This window comes from Periplaneta americana, chromosome 14 (genome assembly GCF_040183065.1).
Source record: "Periplaneta americana isolate PAMFEO1 chromosome 14, P.americana_PAMFEO1_priV1, whole genome shotgun sequence".
Lineage (NCBI taxonomy): Eukaryota > Metazoa > Arthropoda > Insecta > Blattodea > Blattidae > Periplaneta > Periplaneta americana.
In genome coordinates this window covers 152,808,359-152,822,046 of record NC_091130.1, presented here as the reverse complement: position 1 = coordinate 152,822,046, position 13,688 = coordinate 152,808,359, and the positions used below count along the sequence as shown (strand labels likewise).

At 37.4% G+C, this 13,688-nt stretch overlaps 2 protein-coding genes across 4 annotated transcripts in view; one reads left to right on the top strand and one right to left on the bottom strand.

The window, feature by feature from the left end:
* The window catches only part of LOC138713870 (GTPase-activating Rap/Ran-GAP domain-like protein 3), an 878,969-nt gene that overhangs the window by 426,720 nt on the left and 438,561 nt on the right, over nucleotides 1–13,688 (bottom strand). The gene's annotated exons all lie outside the window — the stretch shown is intronic.
* Cyp49a1 (Cytochrome P450 49a1) overlaps nucleotides 1–13,688 on the top strand; it is an 89,006-nt gene that overhangs the window by 15,643 nt on the left and 59,675 nt on the right. The window contains exons 2-3 of the mRNA XM_069846336.1: nucleotides 69–283; nucleotides 8,060–8,306. Coding sequence (XP_069702437.1) covers nucleotides 73–283; nucleotides 8,060–8,306 — 458 coding nt within the window. The 5' untranslated portion in view covers nucleotides 69–72. The remainder of the gene's footprint in view (nucleotides 1–68; nucleotides 284–8,059; nucleotides 8,307–13,688) is intronic.

Below are 13,688 nucleotides of genomic sequence, written 5' to 3'. Positions count from 1 at the left end.
GTTGTGCACCTGTATAGTTACTTCAACACAGTTTTAATCCTATTAACCCCTCAACTATGTTCCCACAGGACAATGACGCTACGTAGCAGACTGTTGCGGGAGGTTCGAAGGACGAGGGCCTCTCTGCTCGGACAGCGCCCCCACACCACGAGTCTGCAGCCCGCAGCTGACCTGCTGGACCATGACATCGCGGAGATCGGGGGAGTCAAGCCTTACAGCGAGGTGCCGGGGCCCAGAGAACTGCCACTCGTAGGCAATGCGTGGCGCTTCCTGCCGTACATCGGTGAGTCATTGTGCGTCCGGTGTTACAACAAGAGGGATCTTACCCTCGGAGATATTTCCTTCATTCCAAAATCGAAAAAATATCGAAAAAAAATCGAAAGAGGAGAATTGGGAGGAAAAATTTAAAGGTACGCAAAACGCGTCCTTCTTAGGGGTTGGGGACTGTACGAAACTAAATATGTGAGCTCCAAGCCTGTTGGCCACTAGTCTCACTCCGGGTTATGCTGCTCCACTGAAGGAGCTCTAGAAAATTTTGAAGGGGAAAACCGAAAATGGACGTAACCTCTTAGGTACCACATACGCGAGGGGGACGGAGATGTGATCAAAATCATCACGGGACGGGGCGAGGAGGAGATGGCTGGTGTTTGCCGTTAGGATGGCAGGTGTTATCTTGCACATTGAAAGGGGCTTAGCCATTTCGCAGTGCAAGTGGAGTCGTGAAGACTCTGTCATCTGTTGTTCGATGACAAGGCAAGTGAAGGCCATCAGGAGAAGCGCCGTGAAATCTAAATCTGCAATTTGAGAGGTTCCCTGTCCTTTCAAATTGCGACTAATTGAGTGACCTCGCACATTTAATAGACAATTTATAGGTTCTGAACTAGGGCATACGTCGTTTACAAAAAAAAAGGGGGGGTTATATATGGGAAAGGGCATATAGGTCCGTGGCCCATTTCTTTTAGGACTCATCCCGACATTTGTCTTACGCCTTAGGAAAACCACGGAATACCTTAGGCAGGATGAGTTGTCTCATATAAGAGACTAGCCAATTTGGCTATTAGGTACAAGGTGATTGTTGTCATGAGCCTTGTTGAATCGTCTCAATTTAGAGACCAGCCATTTGGCTTTATGGTGACTCAATTACGAAGAGAGGGGAGAGATGTAATTATTAATTAATTTAGAGTAATTAGGAGGATTCATGGGGATATGAGTGCAGGTCCGTGGCCCATTTCTTTTAGGGCTCATCCCAACATTTGTCTTAGCGCCTTAGGAAAACCACGGAAAAACCTTAGGCAGGATGACCTCCATTGCAATGTATGTTTTCTCTCTTATATCCAATTATGCACACTTCAACCCCCTCTTATTTATTCTCCCGTTTTCATACTCTCTTTCGCTATCATAATATTAATACTCGATCACTACGCGACAACACGCTAGAAATTCCACTCCACACATCGTCTCTGTATTCCTCATCTTTCACTGTTGCTACCTCTCGTCACTGGAACTCTCTGCCGCCTGAAGTCAAGGGCTGCCGAACATTGAAATCTTTCAAATCCAAGTTAGAAAATTATCTTATGACGAGTTGTCAAACTAACTTACTATTATGACAAGTGTTGCATTGCATGTTTCCACGTAGTCACTAAATTGTTTTATATTCTAGTGATATTTAACAATTTTATCTTTTTGTGTTCATCATATTTTCCGATAATGGCATATATTATATACAATGCATATACTGTATACACGTAAGGCAAACGTCAATTTTGGCTGGGTGGTACCAAGACTTTATATTAGTGGGTGTAATCGTCCGGTATTTTGATTTTTTCGTTGCTGTTTGCAGGTAGCAGAGGGAAACTACATTTTCCGCTCCGTTAAACATTAATCATGTCGCAGCTACTATGATAGTCAATCGATCGCGTTGCAATTGTTTTTGTCAATAGATCAATATCTAAAGAAAGCAGAGAATAAATTCGAAATAAAAATATTTTCTGAAAATTAAGATAGAAATACTAACTTCGAAGTGACCTGTAGAATATAGACATTTAACACCTTCAAAAGTTGGTAAGGGACGAAGGTTTTTATTTTGCACTTCAAATGGAGAGTCAAAGCGAGAGAAATGTTGAGAGAGAATGAAAATTACTTTTAAAAGCTCTCGCTACTCAAAATCTCTGCTGGTTTCCGAATTACGGCGATTAAACAAACGAGCGTTTTCGCTTGGCGTAGGACTCAAGACTCAACCTTCTGTCTATTAAAAGAAAAAGAACAGTGAAGAAATCTTCGCGCTGATTTCAAATGTGTTTGCAAAATATTTGCATCGCCCAATGTTTTTTTTTTTTAGTTAATCGTGATTTTGGAAATTTAATTAAAATATTTCTATTACATAAACAACCTCTATGCTGTACCTATTATTGACGTTCTGGCTGATATATACATCTCACTTGACGATATGTATCAGAGGAAGAACAACTGTTTGTATGCATCTGAAGTCTGACTAGTGTAATGTGTTACTAGTCAGCGATGTACGTAATGGAGGGGGTAAGGAACTGGCTACCCCACCCTATTATCTCCTGGCATAGTTATCTCATGAGTTATGCTTTATTGGTGTCACTTAGAAGATTGAACCTGTCTTCGAACAGTTGACTAAACAAAAGAAAATAACATACATGCTTATTAAACAGAGAAGAGTTTATTAAACAGTCGTAAACACAAATAATTCTGAAACCAGTTTACGTAACTTAGAGAAAGATCGATACTTCCTATCTTATTAAGCAAAGAATGATGTGGAAGTACATCGAACGCTTTACTGAAATCGAGAAACGTGTAATATATTGAATTAGTTCGTCCCTGCGTTTCAATTACTGGTAGAATCATTTGATTGATGAATTATCGCCCGATCGGGAAAAGGGATCTGGGTAGACCTCGCAAGAGGTGGCTGGACGATAGAGACCGGAACAGGTGATATCACCTAAACCTTGAAGGGAGAAGAAGAAGAAGAAGAAGAAGAAGAAGAAGAAGAAGAAGAAGAAGAATCATTTGATTTAGGTATGAGATAACATAATACATTTAATTGATAATTTATTTCACGGAATACTCATCGAAGTGACTATTTATTTCATAAAATACCCACCGAAAAAGTGGCAGGTTTAACATCTAAATCACCTATTTCATTTCACCAAAAAATACGGTCGTTAGCGATTACAACTTAGTCTTGGCAAAGTGGCTGAAACAATACAGACTGTCTGCCATTATACTGCGTGACAAATGAAGATGTCAAAAGGCTTTATTGTGTAATGAAGTGTGAACGAATTTAGGCTTCGGCATTAGATTAGAAGAAGCTTTTCGACTGGTTTTGTGTGCAGTGAAAGGAATAGCAGTAATGCGAAGAGATGTACATTAATCAAGGCCTCCTGCGAGGAGAACTTGGACGTCGTTTCGTCATGGCAACCACAACAAGCCTTGCCCAACACATCTGGCTGTGCTCTGATCATGACATTACATTCAAGTATGACGCGCGTGTGAGATTACTTCTACCAACTTTCTTGCCGGTGGAGTACAATGTAATATTTGTGTAATTACATAATTGAACAAATACAAAATATTTATCCGCGGGTCGTTCTAGTTCTGAAGAAAAAAGTATTCGTGTAACACGAGTAGTAAAAGATTATATACACTAGCTTAATGACCTGAATACTATCATTATTTCATGGTTGATTACTACAAGTGCGTGTCTAATAGCTACCTTTCGTAACTTCCTTCTCGATTCCCTTCCTGATCATTATATTTTTCATACTTTCCTTCATCTTCTACCCGATTTTATGAATCACTAGTGGCTTGTGCAGAAAATGCTGCAAAGTAAGTTCTTTAGACGTTCAAATAAAAATTATTCAGATTTATTTTGAATGAAGAATTAAAGATATTTTGAAAGTTGTTTGCTTCCATAATAATGAAACATACTCCCTCTGATTATTTTTTATGCCAAATACTATATCTTGAACTTATCCACCTTCAGTTTTTGAGTTTCAACGCGAAAACGCAAGTAACAATGTCAGGACGATCAGTGGGTTTTTCATGTGGGAGTAAAGCAATAGCTATTTCAGGTCATTGTGGATTCTAGGTGAAAGTTAAAAAATGTCAGGTTTGCTATGCTTTCGAACAATAGACATAGCATCTTGGTATAGCTGCTGTATGTAGAGCTGGAAATGTAGAGGTAAAATCATTTTATCCTGCTAAGAGATCTTGCTGAAATGATCGGGAGACTACAACATTTTTTAGACCTCTTATTTTATCAGTAAGTAATATCTTTTGGTCTTTTCTTAGGAACTGTAATTTTTGCACTCTCTCGAGCCAATACTGAAGAGAATGACGCATATAAATATCTACACCACACCGCCATTAAGTATATGAAAAAGACCCAACTCCACTTGATTAATACCTATAAAAATATTTGATTTTTAATAAAAATATTATTATCTTACCTAAGTTTTGTAGTTTTATATATAATAGCCGCCACTCAGTAAATTATAGAAATAAAGATCTAGTTTAAGATATCCTCTACATTTACTTATATAACCCCAAAAGTTTCACTTTCATATCATCAATATAGCATTAATATGTATAATTAATGAAAAATAGTCACATCATGGCATTAACTACAATAATATTTCATTTCTAATGGTAATAATGTTATCAAATCATCTCAAGTTTTGTAGACTTTAATATCCAATGTAGCTGTACTCAGAAAATTACACAACGCTGAATCAGACCTGTAAATCATTTCAATAAATCTTGAAGTTTTTAATAACCAATTGAATTTGAGCTCTAAATATGTCGGCAATCCTGCAGGTCATGGCCTTCGTGTAATAGCCTATTGTTTATTGTAGTGTGTGTTTTGTTTTATTCTGAAATGCGATAATTAGTTCTCAAAACTGACGAAAGATGGATTTTGGAAAATAGAAAAATTATGTAGGAAAACTAACGCTTCACTGAAAGCCACTATTTTTCTGAAAATCCTTTGGTTCCAAGCTTCAAAATGATGGGTCATTCATTACAACCCGTTCAGCCGCTTTCCCATAATTTCCATTACCAGTTCAAATTATATATTATTTTGTATTTTTTAAACGTGAAACGTTTTTCTTGTGTACAGCTCCAGAAAAACTGCAACAGAATTTACATTGTCTCCTATATGAGTTGCGTTCATACCACCCCCAATGCATTCGTTGGTTAAAAAACTTCAGTGTTTATTCACGGCCCGGATTATACTTCTACTACAACATTGATAAAATGGAATGCGCAACCTATATTTATTACGTTGAAGAATTCATCTTCATTTGCTTTTACTTTTTAAAAGGTTTTGTGCATCGCAGCATTTCCTGAAAGAAACCGCCCAACCAAGTGTTTAACGGGCACTGCAATCAATCATAGTAGTAATAAATATTTTATTTGCTTCGTTATTTAATGACGTTATATCAGCTACTGGGTTATGTAGCGTCCATGTAATTGGTGATGGCGAGATTGAGATGAGGTCGAGAATTCACCATAGACTAGCTCAGCGGTAGCGAAAATGTAATCGTGCGCCGAGCCACTGTGTAACCTGCAACGTGCATAGCACCTATGGAGGGAGGCGGACACCCGAAGGGGAAGTGAAGCAACTGTCTGACTTATTAACGGATTTTCATTTTCCTTACGTCAAGCATTTAAATATAATTTTATACAGTATGAGGTTACAAACTAATGTTTAGTACGTGTAACGAAGAAAGAAATGAACAATAAATGAACATTATCACAACCTAAAATTAACTGTCTTCAGAATGTCTCTGCGACAAAGTTTCAAAATCAGGAATTATGTCACTTACTGGCAGTCGTAGTTGATCACGAAGGTATTTGTCTGTCAGTCGTGATCTAAATTTGGTTTTTACTATTTCAATTGTTGAAAATAATTTTTCACAAACGTAAGTTGTAGCGAACATGGCTTCAACAGAGCAAGCGAAAGGACGAAGCTTCAGATATTTACTTTTTGGCAAAGATTTGAAAGTTCAACATTTGTCACGTCCTTACATCTAGCTTTCATTTGACATCACATAGTAAATCAGTGAGTTCAAATTGAAGAGCTAACCGCATTATTCTGAAAAAGCGTCGACGTACAGAGATGATAATGATGATGATGATGATGATAACAATAACACAACCTTTTACTGTTTCATCAGTAACATGTAGTATAATGCCGTTTTATGTTATACAACCGTTTTCCTCGTAATACTTGAGAACAATTCATACATTTAATATTCTCATCATATTGACAGCAAAAGAATGCGTCCTCCCATCCTACTTGGAACTTTCGTACATGGTTTCGTGAGAGACATATGCCACTCGCAGGTCAGAGACAAATACAAATGGAACGGAGTTTGACTCCAGTGAGTGAGAGGGTGGGGGTTGGCGGAGGTTAGAAGCAAGCGAAATGCACAGCTATCACTGCGAGCCACAATGTCTCGCGAGTCACGTTCTCGCCACGGCTGGACTAGCTGATATACGTCTTACGGTTTGAGGAAAACTTTGGAAAAAAAAAGCAACCAGGTAATTAGCCAAAGCGGTAGTCGAACCCACGCCAGAGTACTAATATTGGCCCTAAAATGTATACAACATTAATAAATAAATACCTTAATCTATTTAACTTAAACTGTTTTACATTTAAGCACTTTGATATTAGTGAATATTAATTTTTAAGCTGTTATTTATTGTAATTTCATTATGTATTGGATCCTACACTCTATTTCAGAGGAGTGCTAGAATTTTTGTGTATTTAGAATAATAAAACTGTTTATAATTTACCATTTTCTCTTCCTTTCTTCTTGTTTTCTTCTCTTTTGTTTCCTCTGTCACTTTTTAACTTTATACCGTTCTATTTCCTTCTTCTTCTTTTTCTCTTGCTAGTCATGACTTGAATCAAGTTTCTTCTTGGGCGAAGAAGTTAGGACTTTCGTTAAATGCTAGTAAGTCACAAGCTATAATAATTGGACATAAGAGACTGCTGAACAACGACAGACATATCCCAATTATTACAGTAAATAATTCCACTATTCCGTACCATTCCGTCGTCAGAAACCACGGCATTTTCTTGGACGAGAATTTAAATTGGGAATGCCAAATAAAGGAAATATCCAAGAGAGTGTGCTATACCATGCATTCTCTTAACCCATTCAGAAACTTCCTTCCGCCAGAATTAAAACAGACTTTAGTGCAAACCCTCGTACTACCACTGTTTGACTATTGCGACGTAATACTTACAGACTTGACAACTGACCTTTCGAACAAGCTGCAGCGTGTGCACAATATGAGTGTCAGATTCATCATCAATGCTCACAAATTTGACCACATTACACCCTCGTTCAAATCTTTATCCTGGCTGCAACTTAGTAACCGTAGAACACTTCATTCGCTCCCTCTTCTGTTTCGAGTTCTCCACACTTCTACTCCAAATTATCTTCGTTCCCGGTTTAACTACTTATCCTCCAATCACAATCTAAGCACCAGGTCACAAGAGAGCCAAATCCTAGCAATTCCTGCCCATAGAACATCCCACTATTCATCCTCTTTTACTGTCTCAGTCCACCGTGAATGGAATTCTCTGCCTCAGAAGATTAGGGGCTGCCAGACAATAACCACTTTCAAGAAAAGGTTAAATGATTTCTTACGGGCGCAGTCAAATTGAAGTTATAATTGTGATCGAGTTTAATAATTTAATTTAATTTAAGTATGACTATCATTATTATTATTATTATTATTATTATTATTATTATTATTATTATTATTATCATCATCATCATTACATGGAAACTGCCCAAGGTTGCGGGTTCGATCCCGGGCCAGGTCGATGGCATTTAAGTGTGCTTAAACGCGACAGGCTCATGTCAGTAGATTTACTGGCATGTAAAAGAACTCCTGCGGGACAAAATTCCGGCACATCCGGCGAAGCTGATATAACCTCTGCAGTTGCGAGCGTCGTTAAATAAAACATAACATTTTTACATGGAAACCCTGACGTGGTCAATACTTCTGACTGCAGGTCACTTCTCCATCGAGCACCTGGACCGAGTGATGTGGTCTCTGTACAACGACTACGGCAAAGTTGTCAAGGTGGGTGGACTGGTGGGACATCCCGATCTCGTGTTCGTGTTCGACGGCGACTATATAGAGAAAGTGTTCCGCAGGGAGGAAGTGCAACCTCATCGGCCCTCCATGCCCTCCCTACGCTACTACAAGCAGCACATGAGGAAGGACTTCTTCCAAGACACTCCCGGCCTCATAGGAATGTGAGTATTTCTATAGAACCTGATATTAAAGGCCTTACAGACGACTATTTAAAATACACACAGCTATTATCTACAGTTTATTTTTAACCACTGCATATTTTTTTAGTTGGTTATTTAGTCTCCAGGTATCGACCAAATTCCAGCAGAATTAATACAAGAGGGTGGAAGCGCATTATCTAACGAAATTTATAAGCTCGTACTTGCTATTTGGGAAAAGGAAATCGTACCAGAACAATGGAAGGAGTCCATTATCGTACCTATCTTTAAGAAGGGGGACAAGACGAACTGTAGTATCTTTCGAGGAATATCACTTTTGTTGACGTCGTACAAAATTTTGTCCAATATTCTTTTGAGAAGATTAACTCCATATGTAGATGAAATTATTGGAGATCATCAGTGTGGTTTTAGGCGTAATAGATCAACTATTGACCAGATATTTTGTATTCGACAGATAATGGAGAAAAAATGGGAGTATAAGGGTACAGTGCATCAGTTATTCATAGATTTCAAAAAGGCATATGACTCGGTTAAGAGAGAAGTTTTATATGATATTCTTATTGAATTTTTTGTTCCCAAGAAACTAGTTCGATTAATTAAAATATGTCTCAGTGAAACGTACAGCATAGTCCGTATAGGTCAGTTTCTGTCAGATGCGTTTCCAATTCACTGCGGGCTAAAGCAGGGAGATGCACTATCACCTTTACTTTTTAACTTCGCTCTAGAGTATGCCATTAGGAAAGTCCAGGATAACAGAGAGGGTTTGGAATTGAACGGGTTACATCAGCTGCTTGTCTATGCGGATGACGTGAATATGTTAGGAGAAAATCCACAAACTATTAGGGAAAACACGGGAATTTTACTGGAAGCAAGTAAAGAGATAGGTTTGGAAGTAAATCCCGAAAAGACAAAGTATATGATTATGTCTCGTGACGAGAATATTGTACGAAATGGAAATATAAAAATTGGAAATTTATCTTTTGAAGAGGTGGAGAAGTTCAAATATCTTGGAGCAACAGTAACAAATATAAATGATACTCGGGAGGAAATTAAACACAGAATAAATATGGGAAATGCCTGTTATTATTCGGTTGAGAAGCTTTTATCATCCAGTCTGCTGTCGAAAAATCTGAAAGTTAGAATTTATAAAACAGTTATATTACCGGTTGTTCTGTATGGTTGTGAAACTTGGACTCTCACTTTGAAAGAGGAACAGAGATTACGGGTGTTTGAGAATAAGGTGCTTAGGAAAATATTTGGGGCTAAGAGGGATGAAGTTACAGGAGAATGGAGAAAGTTACACAACACAGAACTGCACGCATTGTATTCTTCACCTGACATAATTAGGAACATTAAATCCAGACGTTTGAGATGGTCAGGGCATGTAGCACGTAAGGGCGAATCCAGAAATGCATATAGAGTGTTAGTTGGGAGGCCGGAGGGAAAAAGACCTCTAGGGAGGCCGAGACGTAGATGGGAGGATAATATTAAAATGGATTTGAGGAAGGTGGGATATGATGACAGAGAATGGATTAATTTTGCTCAGGATAGGGACCAATGGCGGGCTTATGTGAGGGCGGCAATGAACCTCCGGGTTCCTTAAAAGCCAGTAAGTAAGTAAGTAAGGTTATTTAACGACGCTACATCAACTACGAGTCCTCTGAAGTTAACTATTTAGGCATAAGTTTCGATAATCATTTTAAATGGAACCAACACATTAATTACCCTTGTAATAAATTACGTAAAATAGTATATTATTCTGTTTTATTGAGGAATTGCTTATCAATATGTTTATTACGCATAATATATTTAACTTTATTTCAATCGGTAATTATGTATGGAATTATAAGATGGGGTAACTCATTTAAATCCAATTTTAATCCACTTTATTTATTACAGAAGAAAATAATTAAAATATGTCTTCATAAACCTATTGATTTTCCATCTCAAAATTTGTTTCTAGACTTTAATGTACTTAACATAAGATAAATTTATTATATTGTACTAAAAAAATTCATACATAAAAATCGAAATAATTTTGAATTGTATTCTCATAGTTATGAAACAAAAGGTGAATTCTTTAAAATTGTTTGAAGCAAAATGCAACACTGCTACAGTATTTAATCATAGTAGTAATTTAGGCCCAAGAATATATAACAAATTTATATTTAAATATCCTAATCTTGTAAATTCTAATAGTTCTAGTATTAAATTAAAAAAGTTATGTATGAATTTTATAAAAATTGAAAAATTGCAAATTTAAATTTATACATTATAATTGCATAGCAGACATAAGACAAATTGTATTGTATAATTATTAATTTCAATTCAGGAATCCGCCCCTGAGCACGAGTTCTACTCTTTCAGAGGCGAGCTAAAGTTTTTCTGTATATATTATATTTTATGTTACAATTATTAGCAAAATAAACATAAATAAATAAATAAATAAATAAATAAATAAATAAATAAATAAATAAAAAATTAATAAATTAATACACAGATACATATATATATATATATATATAGATAGATAGATAGATAGATAGATAGATAGATAGATAGATAGATAGATAGATAGATAGATAGATAGATAGATAGATAGATAGATAGATAGATAGATAGATAGGCAGGCAGGCAGGCAGGCAGGCAGGCAGGCAGGCAGGCAGGCAGGCAGGCAGGCAGGCAGGCAGGCAGGCAGGCAGGCAGGCAGGCAGGCAGACAGACAGACAGACAGACAGACAGACAGACAGATAGCTAGATAGATAGATAGATAGATAGATAGGCAGGCAGGCAGGCAGGCAGGCAGGCAGGCAGGCAGGCAGGCAGGCAGGCAGGCAGACAGACAGACAGACAGACAGACAGACAGATAGATAGATAGATAGATAAATAAATAAATAAATAAATAAATAAAAAATTTAGCGTCGATGAGATTGTTGATAGCGAGATGGTATTTGGCGAGATGAGGCCGAAGATTCGCCATAGATTACCTGGCATTCAACTTACGGTTGGGGAAAACCTCGGAAAAAACCCAACCAGGTAATCAGCCCAAGAGGGACTACTGCATATGATAGATTGAATCAGGGAGGTGAGAAGTCAAAGAGAGAAACGGAACTAGCCCAAACCGTGTCACGATCATACTGTGGATCGAACCAGAGCCGCCTGGATTGAACACCAGCATGCTAATGTTGATCCACAAAGGCAGCCATTTAGATATTACTAAGTATTTGTTTCCTGTACTTACTTACTTACTTATTGACTTTTAAGGAACCCGCAGGTTCATTGCCGTCCTCACATAAGCCCGCCATTGGTCCCTATCTTGTGCAAGATTAATCCAGTCTCTATCATCATATCCCACCTCCCTCAAATCCATTTTAATATTATCTTCCCATCTACGTCTCCCAAAGGTCTTTTTCCCTCCGACCTCATATCAAGCAAACACTTTTTTAAATAAGACAAAGTAAATTTCCTTCAATTGTCACTTCGATTGTGTACTCAGAAAATGTCAGTTTCATGTATGATGAAGTAGTCCTGGTGTTCTGTTTAGACTGCAAAACATAAGGGGCAACTGGTTGAAATTCGAACATTCGATCGGTTGCCCGACCTTGACGGATGTTCTCTGACCTGTCGGATCTAAACCGGTTCTAAGCCATATTCTGCAGCTCTCTAATCCAGGGGTTCCCAACCGATGTGTCGCGAAATTTTTTAATTGAAAAATAAAGTTCAGAAAGTCTCTTTACAACGCACTGTTTTAAATTTACAACGAAGTCTTTGATATGGTATGTTACATTTTATTTTGAGACAGACTTTACCAATGAAATGTGAACACCTGCAACAATGCTTAGTAAATCATTTACTCTCCCACTTAGTAATAAACAGAGTTTAGAATCATCAGAACATATTGGTCAGTTTCAGTATAAACGTGCGAGAGGGTGATAGTACGACTATTTTATCAAAATTGCTTTATTTAGATTTTATCATTATCGTCAGGCAGAAAAATTCGAAAAAGACAATCTGAATCAAGTCCTGGGTTAGATGATACTACTGTTAATTCAAATAACGTGAGCGAAAATTCCTTTCAGGTTTCACAAAAACGTACTGCGTTTCGTAAAATATAAAGGAGTGATGAATACTTGCAATATGGTTTTATGTAGTGTGGAGGTGAATATAAACAAAATCCCGAGTGTCTTATATGCGGAAACGTTTTGTCAAATCAGTCGATGGTGCCGAATAAACTAAAAACATAATTAGAACTGCTGTTTTCAACGTCATACTTGTGTGAATCAGCATTTTCTACCAAAAAAAATAGTGAAATGTAAACAAAAGAACAGACTGCTGCATCTTGAAGATGATTTACTTGTTGGCCTGTCAACCATAAGACCACGTATAGAGAAACTCTGTGCAACCACCAAGCGCAGACTTCACATTAATTTAAATAAGTGAGTTTTCAAAAACGATAATAAAAAATATTTTATCGGACATCCAGCATAGATAGGTTGGCATTTTTTTTAAAGACACGGTATATATTTTTTTTTGTAATGACACTCATGTTGCTGCTTGTTTTTCAGAATTTTAAATTACGTGTCAACATCGACATATCTACAACACTGGATGTCCGACACTACATAGAAGTTTTTTATCAGTGCTTTTTTCAGGCTGGATCGGCATTCCGGCACCTTTTCTGTTGCATTTTTCATCATGGAACCGAAATATGTGTGAATAACTGTGTTTGAGTATAATTTCTCTTTGAATTCCGCTTATACCTTGAAAATCTTAGTTGGACGAAAAGGAGGTTAAAAACGACAAAATTTCCGAGTAATCATCTCCCCTTCCGCTATAAAATATTCTACATGTGTTCCACCATATTTTTCTCCAGAAGAAAAGCACTGGTTATAATAATAATACTAATAATAATAAAAATAAAATAATAATAATAATAATAATAATACTTACTTACTTAAAAATGGCTTCCAAGGAACCCGAAGGCTCACCGCCGCCCTCACATAAGCCCGCCATTGGTCCCTATCCTGTGCAAGATAAATCCAGTCTCTATTATCATACCCCACCTCCCTCAAATCCATTTTAATATTATCCTCCCACCTACGTCTCGGCCTCCCTAAAGGTCTTTTTCCCTCCGGTCTCCCAACTAACACTCTATATGCATTTCTGGATTCGCCCATACGTGCTACATGCCCTGCCCATCTCAAACGTCTGGATTTTAAGTTCCTAATTATGTCAGGTGAAGAATACAATGCGTGCAGTTCTGTGTTGTGTAACTTTCTCCATTCTCCTGTAACTTCATCCCGCTTAGCCCCAAATATTTTCCTAAGCACCTTATTCTCAAACACCCTTAACCTATGTTCCTCTCTCAGAGTGAGAGTCCAAGTT